Here is a 15,942-nt window from a genome sequence, read left to right as displayed (position 1 = left end):
TTGTTCATCTATGTTTTGTGATTATATTTATGTAAATAAATGTTGTTTTGTTACTTTTAACCCGAGAACATGTGTCCTCAATTGTTACCCCAGGCCCCCTAGACAGCCTGGATCGTAACAGTCAGGAATCTAGCCGCACCTTTTTGTGCAAGCTGGAGTGGAACAAGTGCAGCCTTTCTAACCCCAGCGTGAAGGGACTTGCAGTAGTCTAGATGAGAAGTAATGGATGCATGGACTACAGTCTCCAGATGAGCTTTTGACACTAGCGGCTTGATCCTGGGTAAACGGTGAAGATGAAAAAAAGCAAGAATGCACCACTCCATTTCTGAGTCTCTAGTTTTAGTGATGCATCCAACTTTACACCCAGATTAGTGACTAGCTCTTTATAAAAGGGGCCAGCGAAGAGCGGACAACTTCCTGTATAAATTACCTATGTTTACTTGCATGTTACTTTCATTTTGAAAGCTTCTGGATGTGTTTCACACTGCTTTGTGCTTGAATTGCTGTCTGGCACGATATAAACGTGATTTGGAAGCGTAGCGTGTAAAACGTAGACTTGAAACATAATGATAGCGTGCCCCCGCTTCTGGGGCATGTCCAAGTCACACTTGCAGTCATCCGCTATAACGGTGGCTGACAACTAACTAACTAACTAACTAACTAACTAACTAACTAACTAACTAACTAACTAACTAACTAACTAACCAACTAAACCGTGTTGTGACCACACCAAAAACAAGACGTCCCACATCCCAGCCTGTTCTGATATATAATTTGTAGGGGTGCATGCTACTGTTTGAGCCTCATAACTAAATAAAGACATAATTAAATAAACCTTGGAGTGACGATGGCGTCAGTGACATTTCTAGAACTGAACTCTGAAAGATACTGGAAGCCAGTGCATATTTGGCTAAGACAGGTGTGGTGAGTTCCCACTTTCTGGTGCCGGTCAGGAATCTAGCAGCAGCTTTTTGTGCAAGCTGGAGTCGAATAAGTGCCGCCTTTCTAACCCCAGCGTGAAGGGACTTGCAGTAGTCTAGACGATGTGCTTTGGAAGCGTAGCGTGAACAAACACGTCAGTGACGATTTTGGAGTGATAAAATGCACTTCCCACGGCCGAGCTGGTTGTTTTCATGTAACATTTGTGGGGGTGCAGGCTGCCGTTCGAGTCGTATAAGTAAAAAAATGGAAAATAAATGTTTTGGTGATGTTAGGGTGCCCTTTCAGGGGATAGCTCCTTAATATATATGTTCATCCAGCTTTTGCGCCACTTATTCAGTGACTTCTTTAGCACTGGTTAAACCGGAGGTCAGCTCATGGTTGAAAGTTTCCAGCCCAAAACGGAAGAATTAACAGGTGTAATCCTCTTGTGGGTGAACTTCTTGTCTTCTGTGCATGTGGGTCGCTTTGGGGTCGTGAAGCGTTCACACTGGAGGGCGTTTGATGTCTTATTTCAGGGGCTGAAAGCTGGCATGAGATCAAAGACAGACCATTTGAAACAAAGGCAATGATATAATGAACGCAAAAGACAAGACAGGGAGAACATAATAACTAACTTTGATAAACCATCCTGGATACCCGGTCTTGTGTAATAAACAAATAAGGAATGTTTCCTCAATAAGTTTAGCTGTGAATTCATCATTTAAACGAACCACATCTTTAATCTTTGGAAGAGGTATTGCTTTCCGCAAGTCTTTAACAAATGAATTGTAACTAAATTTTGCCATTGCTGTTGTCAAAATCTTACCTAATTTGGATGCAGTTTGTACTGCATGACAAACAATGCTATTGATAAAACGTGTTTCTCCTTGTGTAAGGTTTTCCTTATCTTCTATTGCAGAATATTGATGGAGACAAGTAATCATTGTTGTCTTTGTAAAATCCCAAAGTATGCTTAAATCCTGCCTAACTAGAGGAGGACTTTCACCTCTTACTAAACGCGTTAACATGAGGTAGCCCTGGATAAGAGAGAAAAAAATGGTGCAAGGGTCTAAAGTTTGTGTTTCTTTTCTATGAAAATCTAATCAGATTGTATATTCTACAAACCTTAGACGCAGGCTTTTGTTCAGAATACTCCGGCAGTACTGTAATCTACAAAACACTTAGTGAACTACTGGTTTTCACCCAGCCAGAACCAGAGTTGTGACTTCACAAACAGCAGTAGAGAGAGTAGAGAAGTTTGATCTAAAGGCAACCAAAGAAAAGCTTCCTGCACAAGTGAAGGCCAAGTGTCAGAAAGGAAGAGAGATCTGGTGAGTGTTGTCAGTGAAGGCAGCAGAGAACAAATGTGGTGTGACTGCAGTGGTGTCACAGGCCCTTTATGACGTCATCCGAATGGAATCTATGGAATTAATACAGTCCATTGTTATTACATTGTTATTAAATCCATTGTTATTACATTATTACATCCATTGTTATTACATTGTTATTACATCCATTGTTATTACATTGTTATTACATCACTGCTTTGGATGTAATGCAGCAGCAGGGCCAATTAGTCATGCAGTTGTTTTGCACCTGTGGAGTTTTCAGACATTAATGCAGCTCCAACGGCTCTGTGCACCCTCACAAATGATACATCAAAACGACCGGCTCGGCTGTGGGAAGTGTGGTATGACTTGATTTAGGGGTGATCACCCCAACGTCACCCAAAATTTCATTATTTTGTGATGATCACCCTGAAATCACCCCAAAATAATGACTTTGGGCCTCCTTATACAGGAATATTTTCTAGTTGATAAATAAATAAATCTTTCAGCAACTTCAGCTTAAATTTTCAGCAAGTAATGTTCAATTTGCATATCTGCAAAAATTCTAACATAATTTAAAATCAGTAAATAATAATGCATATTTTTAATTTGTGATAGCTGAAGTTTTTGAAGCTTATTTATTTATTCCATAATAATTTATTTATTATTAGAAACACAGCGTGACTCTGGGGGAATTCAATGATCTTAAAATGCAACTTAAGGATCAAATCAGTGTTGGCAGTGAGCTGGCCTCCAGTTTAACCCTCTGGAGGCAGGCGTTGCAAATTTGCAACGTTAAAACCTACCTGCCTGGTTACTCCACATACGTATTTCATGAGCATGTTTTAACTCAGAAGTACCCCTGAAGGACTTAGTTGTTTGTCCTTTTATAAAAACGTATTTTGAGCCTGAGAGGGTCAACCAGTGCTAAGGAAGTAACTGAATCAGTGGAGCAAAAGCTGGATGACAATACTATGGAGCAGAGGTTAGCAATCATTAAAGCCCCGATCCTCCAAGGGCTCTAGAAAACAATAGCTGAACCTTTGTTGATTCATTCATTTGAAATTATGTATTCTTTTTTCTTGTCATGTTTATATTTACATTTGAATTACTGTATATATTAAATTTACGCAAACCACACCAAAAACTGAGAATTCTTGCTTGTTCTTCTCATGCTGAAGACGTCTTCTGGTCGACTCATGGGCTGCATAGTGGTGCAGTGGTTACCACTGTTTCCTCGCAGCACGAAGGTCGCAGGTTCGAAACTCGGCTGCGGCCTTTCTGCGTGGAGTTGCGTGTTCTCCCCATGCATGCGTGGGTTTCCTCCGGGTACTCCGGTTTCCCCCACAGATCACAACATGCCCTATAGGTTATAAATTGTAAGTCGCTTTGGATGAAAGTGTCTGCCAAATAAATTAACATAAACATAAACATCTCCCCATACTCTCTTCATCCTGTAAACCCATCACCATCTGTGTTTGGAAACGTAAACTCTATAGAGCGCCGGACGTCACATGACTCTCAGAGAGTAGACGCCGTGTTGGCAGGCAACAATGGTAAACAAAATGAACGGGATTGGCTTGGATTTTACTCCGTCTGAGTTTACTTCACACTTTAAAACCGAAGAAATCGTTTTATATAGTCAGAAATTAAATAGATTAAACATCTCCTACCCTTATTGTGCCCCTGGGATACTTTTTAAATATGCCAGAAGCTGTCGGAGCGGACCTCTTACCGGATTTGAGATGCCCTGACATTTATAATTTACAAAACTAATTAAACAAAAACACAAATAACATAGATTTACATGTAAGAAGTTCAAATAGAGTGCTGTGCTGTTTGAATGTATAAACTGAACGCCAAGAGAAATCACTAGTCTGATTTTCTCCAGTGAATAAATAAAAATGTCAGGCAGGTGTCATGAGCCGGGGTGAGTACTCCTCATTCACTTAACATCTCTGAGTCTCTTGCCAGGAGAGGGAGTGCCACCAGCTGTTCCTGATCTGCAATCAGCGGGGTGCTTCCTACATAAGGTGGATGGAGGACACAATTTGACGCCGAAAGTTTGTCACAGCTTGGTAGTACCCAGCCACACATGTTCTCTAGGATCTCTAGGATTAATCTTTGCTAGTATTGTTTGCTCTAGGATTTAGACTTTTGGATTTTACTTACCTCCAGGATTCCAGTGTTTCCCTCTGGACGCTGAGCCATATGGATGCTCACCTCAGGACTCCTGGGTTTGGAAACTTAGAACCTCCAGGACCCACTCACCATTCTCCATAACGACTCACCGGACATTTCGGCTCAGTGTCTTCCCCCAAACATGACAGCAGGAGCGTTTCAGGATCTGTCTGAGAGCTGTCTCGGTGAGACAGATAATAGCAATCCAAAGTGCTTTTTATGTGTGATCTGACAATTGATCAACCATTGCTTAAAGATGAAATACAGCTTAGCCGGTTAATTGCTGTGATCATAAAACATGTAAAAAGCACGCAGAAATCACGAGGCAACGTTTTACGTGATGTTTACTTGTTGCTATGAGTAATAAGACAGAAAAAGCCACGCCAAAATAAGTTTAGGAAGCCCACTAAGAATCGTAATAAAAGCATTTAAAATAAATACCATACACAGTTGAGGAAACGTTGGTTTAAGTACCTGATATGAAGTGGTCGCTGCATAAGCGAAAACCTTTACTCTCGGGATCCCACAGTTTCATTTTAGCCCGGTCACTAACGCGTTTTATTGTGATGATCCAACGTTTGCGGCGTTCCGGATCTTGGGGAATCCTGTAGACGGCTCATCCCTTATCTCGTCCGCGTCTGTTCTGGCATCCTGGGGCACAACAGGAATCTACCATATTTCCAATTTGAGTTTTCTGACAATAACAAATAGCCCAGCTGTGGGCTTCTGCCTGCCAAGATGGCGCTGTTTCGATTTGAACTGTTGCATGCCGGGAGAAGTGACGTCAAATCCCGGAGCTCTATACTCTAATCCTAATCCTTTGACATCCAGTACAGCTTGTGATAACTCACTTCACAAGTACAACCAACTTGCAGTATTACATTTCCCAGACACCAGCTGTGTGTTCATACATCACTCAAAGACGTCTTAGGGCAGCTGCTGGCACTAGTCGTGATCTGTGCGCTCAGTAATTATGGAAATTTGTGCTTACAGCTGCAGTAAAAAATCTGAGCCATATGTCCGAGTCCTACGTGCATTTTTAACTAATTGATCTAAAATAATAATCTACAAATTCCATCTGGAATCTATCGGTTCTTCTGGACTTCCAACGATTCCTTGGGCTGAGGTGGCTGCGTCTCGGCCCCCTCGGGAGATGGGAGCATGCTGCCGCCTGTGTGCAGCAGCTGTTCCCGGCCGAGAGACAGGAGATGCCGGGTGCCCACCTTGCAGTGATGAAGCAGCAAATTTGGAGATCTTTGATCACAGGGCCGCCACTGTTAAAGGGAGAGGCACATTACTGAAACCCGGGAAGCCTCCCTGCAGCAGTGACCTCGCAAATCTTTGACTACAGTGAACCAGCGGAGCTTCGGAGCCTCAGCTAGCTAGCTTTGGTCAATTTACATAGCTTGAGTTTCGGTGCCCAGCCAGCCCCACAAACAAGTTATGCTTCAATCCATCTTTGACCAAGCAGTCTTATGTTAAATGCACAGCACCCCCCCCCCACCCCCCTTCAACCAGCAAAGTAATAATGTATTAGTACAATCGATACCACAGCCTGCCCTCTTTGTTCAAAAATCTCCACGTCTAACATCCAAACACGAACACACAGAGGACACAACCAAGTTCAGAGAGTCTAAATGGCTGAACGTCTATTAAGGTCAGGCTGAGACCTTCCACGGACCTAGCTCTGACCGTCCCTTCAATCAAGTCTAATTATTCAAAATTTTAAGAATTTAATTCCACTTAAACAGAAGAGTTGCAAAAAAAAAAAAAAAAAAATCCCACGATAACTCTTTAGTATCTTGCTGTCGAGAGCATCGACAATAGGGATTTTTTTCGCCCTCTGGCGGAACCATCGGGCGGAACTCAACTCGACTACAGCGTTCAGTTGTTCATAAGTGCGTAACTCGTCAGCACTTCCTGTAAATTCCTTCAAAATAAAACACACCACTTAAAAATGACTACGATTTTTAAATCAGCATTAACAACATAGTTGGATTCGATTACGGAAAGCCAGTACGTATTTACTTATACAAACTACGTATCCACAACAACTCAACATTGAGTTAAACAAAACTTAAAGGAGACATAACATGCTTTTAAGTTATTCCTTTTTACACCTAAATCCTTCAGTTGGGGTCTAAATACAGTGGAACTGCAGTACTTTGGTCTGATTTCCTCATTATCGTTGCTCTGACCGAACTGACCGACGTTGCTAAGATACCAGAGGAAACCGGAAGTGAAGTGAGTTTAGTTTTGCCAGATTAGACACATTCAGTGCATTAAAACTGCAGCCCAGGTTGTTCTTAACATTATAGTCTATAGTGTTACATTTCTCGTGTAACAAAAATCGTCTTTTTCTTCGTCCAGCTGGAGTTTGCCTGGTGTAAATGGACAGCCAACTCAAGGTGGGTTACACAGGTTTCTCTTTTAGTAAAAATGAAAGAATCCACGACATGTATAGTTTACCCTGAACACGTTTGCTTTAAAAACATAATTCCGATTCGTAATGAATGAAAAAGATTTTTTCTTTCAGAAATATAAAACGTATTACCATCAAGGAAATTAAAAAATGAATGCACCATGTAGTCCGTTAGCCGTTAATGCATGCTACCATGGTTGAAGTGAAATGTATTAATAAGTGTTTAACGAAACACGGAAATGATCAAAATGAAGAACGTTTTGTTTCAGGGACTCTTACAGAAAATTAAACCACCACAAAGAAAGTGTGTGCATTTTAAATGGAGGTCAGAGTTTAACACATCCCTGCCGTCACCCGTCTGATTTAATCATCCGTGTGAATTAAAGTTGATCTTATTTTTTGCAGGTACCACGAACCTTGAAGGCCAAATTGATGCTATGGTGAGGTCATTCTAAGTGGACACTGCTTTATTTACACTCATAAAGTCATTTCTCATTCTGCTTTTGGCATTTCCGTACCACTCATCTGACTCCATCTAACCCTATCCTCAGCCTCCTGTACTATCTCACCTCTTCAACTGCATCCATGAATCTCATTTAGGTCTTCCTTCTGCTTGGAGAATTCAAACTCAGAACCCTTCTACCTATGTCATCATTGTCTCTCCTCTGGCCTGGCCTCTCTGACTTTTATTTCCAAAACATCTAACATGAGCTGCCCCTCTGATAGACTCGTTTCCTAATCTAATCTTTTCCCATCTCTACTGCCTCCTGTCCTATCTCCAGACTGAACAGCATCACGTTTATTCCCCGTCTTCAGGTCAGACGTAAGCTACCACAACATGGAATACATTGACCAAATGCAGTCTATTCCTGAGCTTGAGAGGTGATTCCAGGACACATTTAGTTATAGTCAGTCACACATTCAAATAATAATAATAATCCTTTTTAAGCTGTACTTCTTCTCTGGACAGTGCTTTGTGCCGTGTGTTAGGAGTTGACCTCCCGGAGCCGAGAAGAGGGATCCTGCTGAAGCTTTATGTCCAAACTGTGCTTTTTTGCCGAAAGCAAAGCTTTAGGAAAGAGCAAACGTCTACACTTCTGTCCATCATCAAGTCCATTCATGAGGCCAACATAGGTGAGGGAAGTCCAACTAGTATTAATGTGAATTTAAAATTTAATGATTAAACTAGTTTTAAGCATAAAATTTACTAACTACATATTCAGCTGTGCAAAATGGTAAATGAGCAGCCGGTCAGTTCATTCCATTTTAAACATTGCTGCTGAAATTAAACAGGAAGCCACGTGATTTACTTTGCAATGATTTTATGTTAACGTGTTCATCCTGCAGAAACTCCTCTCAACAACCTAGAGCAGTGTCTGGACTACTGCAATGAGCTCTTGCTCTGCCACTGTTGCCATGTGAGTCAAACCATCAGTACTTTTTAACGTCACACCCATAGATTTGCAGCTAAAACGGCCCACGTGTCTCCTTCTGCCCACCGCAGCGTCCTCCCTTCAGCGTCAGCTTCTTCAGCTATCAGGAGGCCAACTGCATTTTAGACTACATCCACAACAGCTACCTGATGCACCACGAACTCTACAAGTATTTCTTTGCTCCTCAGGTAATGAGACATTTTTGACCGCACACCGATTTTTAGGAATTCTTTCCTATTGTTTTAGCTGAAATTTCCCTGAAAATTCTAGTCAGAAAATTCCAAAGCTTTACTCAGAAGAACTCAGTGATAAACCCTTGTAACAGATTGTTGTGCTATTAAAATAATTTTAACTTTACAAATATTTATTTCTATTTTTTTTTTACTGCCAAAGCTAATCTATGTTGTTTTATGATATTTATCCTGACTAGTCAGGGCTAAGCCTTTAGGATGATAATTATTTTGTTTTTAATTAGAAAACAGTCATGCTGGCTGTTTTGCATGATAATAGGACTGAACACAAATATAAACAAAATAATTTACAATTGTTGACAATTAAAAATCTGATTTTAGAAGAGTTATAGTAAAGAAATCTGTCAGAGGTAAACTTATAATGAACACATAAAACCATTAAAAGTATCATTACTGAATGTGTGAAAAGTGCAAACATGAACGTGTTTTCAGAATAACATTTGAAACATTTCAACAATATTTTAATATATAAGGCATCAAAACAAAACCTTGAAAAAATCTCTGATATTTGGGGAAGAGTCAAAAATACATAAAAGTTAGTTAATGAACTGTCACTTTGTTTTAGTGTGGAAAATAAAGTTAAAACTATTAGAAAACATGTAAAAAATGTCTAACAAAACAAAAACATCAGTTTAAGAAAAAGCTTAATTCTTAGTTCAGTTAACGAAACAGTGAATGGTCGAGAGTGGATCAGCTTTGTTTTGTGCATTTCAACCAGAAAAGACAAGGAAATTGGTCAGTTTGAACCACAAACCTGCAACTTTGCTCCTTTTGAATGAATTTTCTTACGTTTTGTGCAGGTACAAGTTGACCTGCCTCTGACATATTCTGGGATGGAAAAGGAAGAAAGCACAGCCTCTGAGAAGCCAGGTGAGTCTCACCTGTTGCTTTACATGGTTCTCTCTCTCTCTCTCTCAAAGTCTGAACAATGGGCTCAGTAAGAAACAAGGAAATGCTTAAAATGTTCAATTAAGTGTTCTTTTTTATGTCATTGTAAAGGTTCTTCAGCTGATAATAACAATATGGAGTCAGAGGCAGAACCAATGATATCATCTGGACAACAGGAAGTACCCACGGAGCAAGAGGAATCCAATGGGGACGATCAGAATTCACAGACCAGAGTTTAATTAGGAAGATCAGGACTTTTCACAACGAGAAAAAAAATCTCTCTAGTTTGGTGTTTTGCCTTTTTCGTGGAGCTGCAGTAGGAACGGATGGGCGGGACTTCAGAAAGCTGGAGTCTCACCAAAGCTGCACAGAAACTTGCCTCAAAATATTACAGAAGACACAAAGACATCAAATGAACTCCTGGATGAAGTTAAGACAATTCAAATATTTGTTTTAATAAAACATGTTTGTGCACATACAGAATGATTCATACCTGTGCTTGTGCATTTCTCATGCAGCCAGGCACGTTTCAAAATAAAAGCGTTACTTTTTATCAGAATGGGAAAAAGAGATTTTACAGTCAGAGCGAGCGGTTCTCCACTTGAGGAAGGCAGGCGTGACAATTACAGAATTATGTTTCACATAGTTCTCTCTCTCTCTCTCACACACACACACACACACACACACACACGTTCTACAGCACTCATGTGCAACTCTGGAACATCAGTAAAACAGTTTTAAAATAACAAATCTAAAAATTATTCATCCTAAAGCTCTCATTTCCAATTCACTTGGGAACGTGTTAATTAAACAGTTAGCAGGTAAAATCCTGGACACACCATCTACATATCTGATGGTTCTATCGGACTGGTGTCCTTTGCTAAAGTGCACTGCAGACATGATGCCAACTAAAAGAGCTTCAAACAGCTACCATCTTGGATCAAAACACAGATAAACATCATCAACTCTCGCATGCATGTTGAACTTGCACACATTTCTCCACCCCAACAGATTGCACATTAATCAGAATCTGGATGAGACAAAAATAACATAAACAGAGTTAAATAAAATAAACCGACGAGGATAGGGAATGAGTTTGACCTTTTCTATGTCTCAAATTCCTCCAGGCCCAGCAGCACAATTTTGGCGGTGTTCTGGAAGAGCGCCGCGCGGTTCTGCTGCTCCCCTTTCTTGACCCAGTGGCCATAGATGCGGAAAGCGCAGCCATCGATGAGCTTGCGGATGCCACGGAGTGAGTAGGGATCCCTGGCCAGCACCTCTCGGGTGAGTGGCCGAACCCTGCGGAAGCGGCTGTAAATCCTGATACAGGCTAGCACACTTACGATCAAAACCTGGAGGAAATGAGGCATAAAAGGAGCCGTTACATGCATGCTCATGTGCAGGTTAAACAAAATTAAATAAATATGAAGCTGCTAATCACCCTAAATGTCTTCCTGGGACTGAAGAGGTGCACGTCCTCCCTCTGGTACTTTCTGAAAAAGGAATGAGCTAAGGCTTGCTCTGCAGTGAGCCGAGCAGCTGGGTCGACCACCAGCAACCTGAAAATCTGAGCATCAACAACAAAAACTCATGAAAACACGATTAAACCCGAATACAGGTGTCAGACTTTACCAAAACCTCCAGTTTACCAGCTAAAATCTCAGCCTACCAGGTCCTTTACTGTGTCAGATCGGTCGTCCCACTCCGGCGAGCTGAACTGGTAGCGGCCCTCCATGATCATCCTCAGCATTAGCATCTGTTTGCGGTGCCAGAATGGCGGTGAGCCGGCCAGCAGCGTAAAGAGGATGACTCCACACGCCCATCTTGTAAAATAAAACATGAAGAAATGAGAATGATACTCAGGAAAGCGATTTGGAATTCTTGAACGTAAACGAGGAAAAGAAATGGAACAAAGACGTACAGATCAACCTCTTTGCCATAGCCTGGATGCATTTCATCCATGGAGCATTTCAGGATCTCAGGGGCCAAATAACCAGGTGTTCCACAGAGCTCTGATCATTACCAAAGAGAAGATGCGCCGTTTTAAACTTGTCCATAAAAAATACAACTATTCACATTACTGTTGGCAGGATCTACACATCTACACACCTCTGAGCTTCTCTCCAGGCTGTAGCTGCACAGAGAAGCCAAAGTCAGACAGTTTGATGTGACCTTGATCATCCAAGAGAATGTTCTCAGGTTTCAGGTCCCGGTGCACAATGTCCAGAGCGTGCAGGTACTGCACAGCCTCCAGCAGCGCTCGCATTATACACCTGCAAAGGAACAAGAAGACAACATCAGCACAGCGACAAGCAAACATCACAATGTGGATCGTAACGTAATCGTAAAAGATGCATTTGATTTCACTTGTGTGTGTTTTAAGCTGCCAGTGCAGATCTGCTTAGAGATAATCTACAAAAACGACTCTGCATGCAGGATTGGGCTGCAGCTTAAAGACACAAGCACATTTATTTGGGTAAATAAATGCATATTGCAGAATTTTTCCATTATAGCTTAAAATGCATGCATTTTTCCTTTTTGTTCAGTAAATGTTCATTTTAATTTTGATTCCTTCTAAGTCTAAGCTAACTCTCACAGTAAAACACAATTTTAAAAGACTGGAATATTAATGGAATTAAGAGGAGATGAAACTGAAATGATTAAGCTTAAACCTGCAGCAAGCTAACTCACATCGGTTCTGAACACAAGTTTTACTGAACAAGGGACACATTAACCATTCAGACTAGGCTAACAACAAACTCCTTTTTCGGTTTGGTGCAAAACTTTATTAATAAATCCAGAGGATTTAAAAACATTCTCATTCCTACCACATCAAATCTTTTTAGTAATAAACCTGTTTCAAGCAAACCCACTCTAAACTGATTCTGCATGCATCAGAGCCATATGACTCTGTAATGCAGGAGCTTTAGTCATAAACTGCCTGCCTGCTGCACCTTTTGAGATGGGAAGAAGAAAAACTGAGTTTGCAAACAGCTGAATGCATTTATGAGGCAAGCAGGCAGAACTGGAAAAAGGGGAAGCGTTTCAACACGGTGATAAACACCTCACCTGGTCGGTGCAGTAGATTCATGCATCTCATTCAAAATATGCAGGTACTTAAAAAACTATATATGTCAGTGTTTCATGCATCTGACACATTTGTATTATATTAGGGATGTTTCGATCCGATTCCCAGTTCTTTCATTTTAAGAATCTGCCGGTACCGAGTCCCAAGCCGATACTTTTTTTTAATAAATAAAACAGATTATAAAAAAATAAAACATATGTTAGATAAATTTGATGAGATCTGGAAGTTATTTTTTGCTTTTTTGGAAAGTAATTTGATATTGTTAATGTATGCAGGGGGTATTTGTCTTTTTTCTTTTCTTTTTTATTACTTTATTTCACTCCCTTCTTTATTTTTGTTCTACTTCAAATATACCATGAATTCGGGTTTGCTAACAGAAGGGAAATGAAAATTGGTATTGGGCACAATGTTTTCATGTTTGTGTTTATTTGTATATTTATGCCACATAATTGTCTCTTGTCTTTTTTTTATGTTTTGAGTGGAGATATTTGCATTATATGTGTTGGTACCCAAATGAAGAAAATCAATAAAAAAAATTGTTAAAAAATAAAAACAAAATAAAAACAACAAATAAAATAAAACAATCTATAAAGAATAAAATGATATGAGGTACTTAATTTATATATATATTTAGTTTTTTTTAGCATCAGCATCATTTCTGTTGCTAGTGCAAATCTTTACTTTTATAGCCTGCTGAATGCTTTTTGATTTTGTCTTGTTTACAGCAGCATCTTTGTGTTGTTGGATTTATGTTGATAAAGGAGATGATCGATACTTTGGATGTTGATTGCGTTCAATAAAGCTTCATAAAACATGAAAAAAAAACAGATTATAAATGTAAAAATAAATTGTCATTTAACATTTAAATGAATAAGAAATGTGTTAATATTGAGAATACTTGTAAAAGTAGCCTTGTCGCTTATATTTTCAGTCAATTACTCTGTGTGCAGCTGTTTTTAGGGACAGGGATGGCACGGCTCATGACGGTCAGCAGCAGAGTAACGTTTTTCTACAAAACACCTGTAGAGCTGCTGCGTCTGTGAGAGAACGCAGATCGTACCGCGACTGAAGGAGCCTTTCGAACCTGACGTTCACAACCACAGACGCTCATCCAGTGTAAAAAATATTCTGCCATGTTGGCATTGTTGCTGTCCGTAGACCATTTCTTTTTTCTACACATCTTTTATTCGTATCAGCTGGCTTATCCGAATTGTTGCAGCGAACAGAGCAGGATCAGTTTTTTAAGGTGGTGCAGCACTACCTTTGTCACCTCGTTAAATGCCCAGTTTGCACACATTGCATGTGTCTATTACACTCCCCTTGCTGTTCGTTTAAAAATCCAGCCAAATCACAGACATTTTCTCTCTCTTGAGGCGACAACTATGCTCTGTGCTACATGTTATGGTGTGTGAATTCCCAAGCTACTTCAAATTGTAGGGCTTTACAGCGCTGTTGTCTCTGAAAAAAAAACACTGATATAGATGAACTTTTTGAATTTAAAACAAAGCCATTGTTATTCAGTTTGAAAATCTCTTTCTTAGGATTCGTTTGAAAAGTCACGTTTGTCGTTTTATATGGTTAAATCCGATTTTCCACAGCCGATTCCGATTTGGCCACTTTATTATGCCCACATGTTCAGTATCTAATCAGCCAATCACATTGAAGCAGTCGTCTAGATGTGGTGACGGCAAGTTGAAGTTCAAACAGAGGATCAGGACAGAGGAAGAGGATTTGTAGTTTGTGCCATCAGATTCTGATGCTCTACTGTGATTTTCGTGCACAATAACAGAAAATGGTCCCAGAAAAAGAAAGTATCTAGTGAGTGGTAGATGAATTGATGAACAGGCAGACTGGTTCCAGGCAACAGTGGCTCAAATAACCACTGATTACAGCCCAGATTGGTATGGTTGTAACCAGTAAGGGTGGTTCAGAAGGACAAAGGAGGGTCAACCCAGCACTAGAAGCACTTTGTGATTCTATGTCTGTGATAAGTGCTGTATGAATAAAAATTGCTTACTTCTTATTTACTAGAAAGGCACCAAATAGAGCTGCCAGTGAGTGTGTGTATTTAAATGATTTGTGCTTCAGATTTCAAAACGCGTTTTAACGTTTATTGGAAACTGATGGAGAGTGTGTCGATTTTAGAGCTCACCTGGTCTCCTTTTCACTCAAGGTAACTTTTTCAGTGAGGTAGTCAAACAGCTCTCCTCGCCTCATGCTGGGGACAAAAACAGACCCGTTGGTGCTTCATTGTTTCGTGTTTTCCTTAAGTAAACATTATTGTATTTTGGCTCCTTTTCTCCATACTCACAGGTCAAACACTAGGAATATGAATGTGGTGGACTCGTAGGAATCAATGAGGGTGACTACATGGAATCAGACAAACACAAACCAGCATTAGGTCTTGGTATACAGAAAAAGACAAATATTCCTGGAGCGCAGAATGGCAACATACTGATGGAGGGGTGTCCCTTCACCATGTTGAGGACTTGGATCTCCTTCAGGGTGGAGGTCTTCACCTCCTGCAGCTGCTGGGCTGTCATCTTCTCCGCTGTGATCTCAATAATCTTCACTGCCAGCTCTTGACCTGTGTGTCTGTGCACGCACCTGCGTACCACACTGCTCACACCCCTACAGCACCACACCAGTTCAAAAGAACATCATGTTCTTATCACCAACCAGGCATGGAGGATGGAGTGTCATGCTGCCTGACTGGACTTACCTGCCGATCACCTCCTTGGGGTCATACTTCTGGTAGAATTCCTTAGCTCCCACCCAGTCCGGTAATTCATCTCCGACAACGATGTCCTTGGTCATGATGAAGCTATAGCAACAAACTCCGTCACATGTCAAAGTACAGCTTGTTTACCATGAACTACTTGAGCTAACTCCTGATAAGGGGTTCCCATTTCGTTTGGTTTGATTCCAAACACAGACTATACCTGTGACTTTTTGACAACACCTCAGAGTTTAAACACACAAGAAATTAGCTTTTATCCTTTATATCAGTAAGGTGAACTCGTCTTTGGTCTGGCCTTGTGTAGCAGAGGGCTCACTGACTGGCCGAACAGGAAGCTACTCACCTAACAGCGAGAAGGGGAAGGAGACGGATCCCGAGTTAGTGTAGCGAAGCCATTAAATAACTCGAGCTGTTTATCGTGAAGTCACGCCGGATATCTGCTAGCATAAACCGGAGCGTTATTTACAGTTTGGTAAAATTCCTTTGAAGTCGTTTGAAACCGGTTCATATCTGAAGTAGCAATACTGCCCCTGTGTGGTGGCAGAGGAGATTGCGGGATCAAGATATTTCTTAGTTTTTAGACATTGACGCAATGAATCACTCAACCGTGAGATATTTTTGAAACCATGCGTAGCAATAATTTTAATGTAATTTTTAAATGTTATTCTTTTTTTTTAAATCGGTGAATTT

The 15,942-nt window shown here is 40.5% G+C and overlaps 2 protein-coding genes across 8 annotated transcripts; one reads left to right on the top strand and one right to left on the bottom strand.

Annotated features, from left to right (window-relative positions):
• The first annotated feature begins 4,517 nt into the window (after positions 1-4,517).
• cfap119 (cilia and flagella associated protein 119) lies at positions 4,518-9,983 on the top strand. 6 transcript variants are annotated; one of them, XM_015963443.3, is made up of 10 exons: positions 6,638-6,674; positions 6,801-6,838; positions 7,122-7,177; positions 7,258-7,292; positions 7,669-7,734; positions 7,823-7,986; positions 8,200-8,270; positions 8,357-8,473; positions 9,337-9,406; positions 9,536-9,983. In XM_015963443.3, exons 3-10 carry the CDS (start codon positions 7,172-7,174, stop codon positions 9,661-9,663), a joined length of 657 nt encoding a protein of 218 aa, XP_015818929.1. In that variant the 5' UTR covers positions 6,638-6,674; positions 6,801-6,838; positions 7,122-7,171; the 3' UTR covers positions 9,664-9,983. The 6 variants fall into 6 exon arrangements, with proteins under 6 accessions (XP_054605110.1, XP_015818928.1, XP_015818929.1 ...); XM_054749135.2 differs by lacking the exons at positions 6,638-6,674; positions 7,122-7,177 and adding an exon at positions 4,518-4,615; XM_015963442.3 differs by lacking the exon at positions 7,122-7,177 and having other exon boundaries at positions 6,623-6,674.
• Positions 9,984-10,302: 319 nt separating this feature from the next.
• phkg2 (phosphorylase kinase, gamma 2 (testis)) lies at positions 10,303-15,762 on the bottom strand. Of its 2 annotated transcripts, XM_015963439.3 has the most exons (10): positions 15,596-15,762; positions 15,235-15,336; positions 14,968-15,143; positions 14,824-14,878; positions 14,665-14,730; positions 11,534-11,697; positions 11,346-11,436; positions 11,094-11,247; positions 10,866-10,991; positions 10,303-10,776 (listed from the first exon to the last, which is right to left on the bottom strand). In XM_015963439.3, exons 2-10 carry the CDS (start codon positions 15,327-15,329, stop codon positions 10,531-10,533), a joined length of 1,173 nt encoding a protein of 390 aa, XP_015818925.1. In that variant the 5' UTR covers positions 15,330-15,336; positions 15,596-15,762; the 3' UTR covers positions 10,303-10,530. The 2 variants fall into 2 exon arrangements, with proteins under 2 accessions (XP_015818925.1, XP_070401651.1); XM_070545550.1 differs by lacking the exon at positions 15,596-15,762 and having other exon boundaries at positions 15,235-15,355.
• Positions 15,763-15,942: the final 180 nt, after the last annotated feature.

Source organism: Nothobranchius furzeri, chromosome 16 (assembly GCF_043380555.1).
Source record: "Nothobranchius furzeri strain GRZ-AD chromosome 16, NfurGRZ-RIMD1, whole genome shotgun sequence".
Lineage (NCBI taxonomy): Eukaryota > Metazoa > Chordata > Actinopteri > Cyprinodontiformes > Nothobranchiidae > Nothobranchius > Nothobranchius furzeri.
Note: the sequence above shows the minus strand (reverse complement) of the source record. Positions and strands in the feature narration are given on the sequence as shown.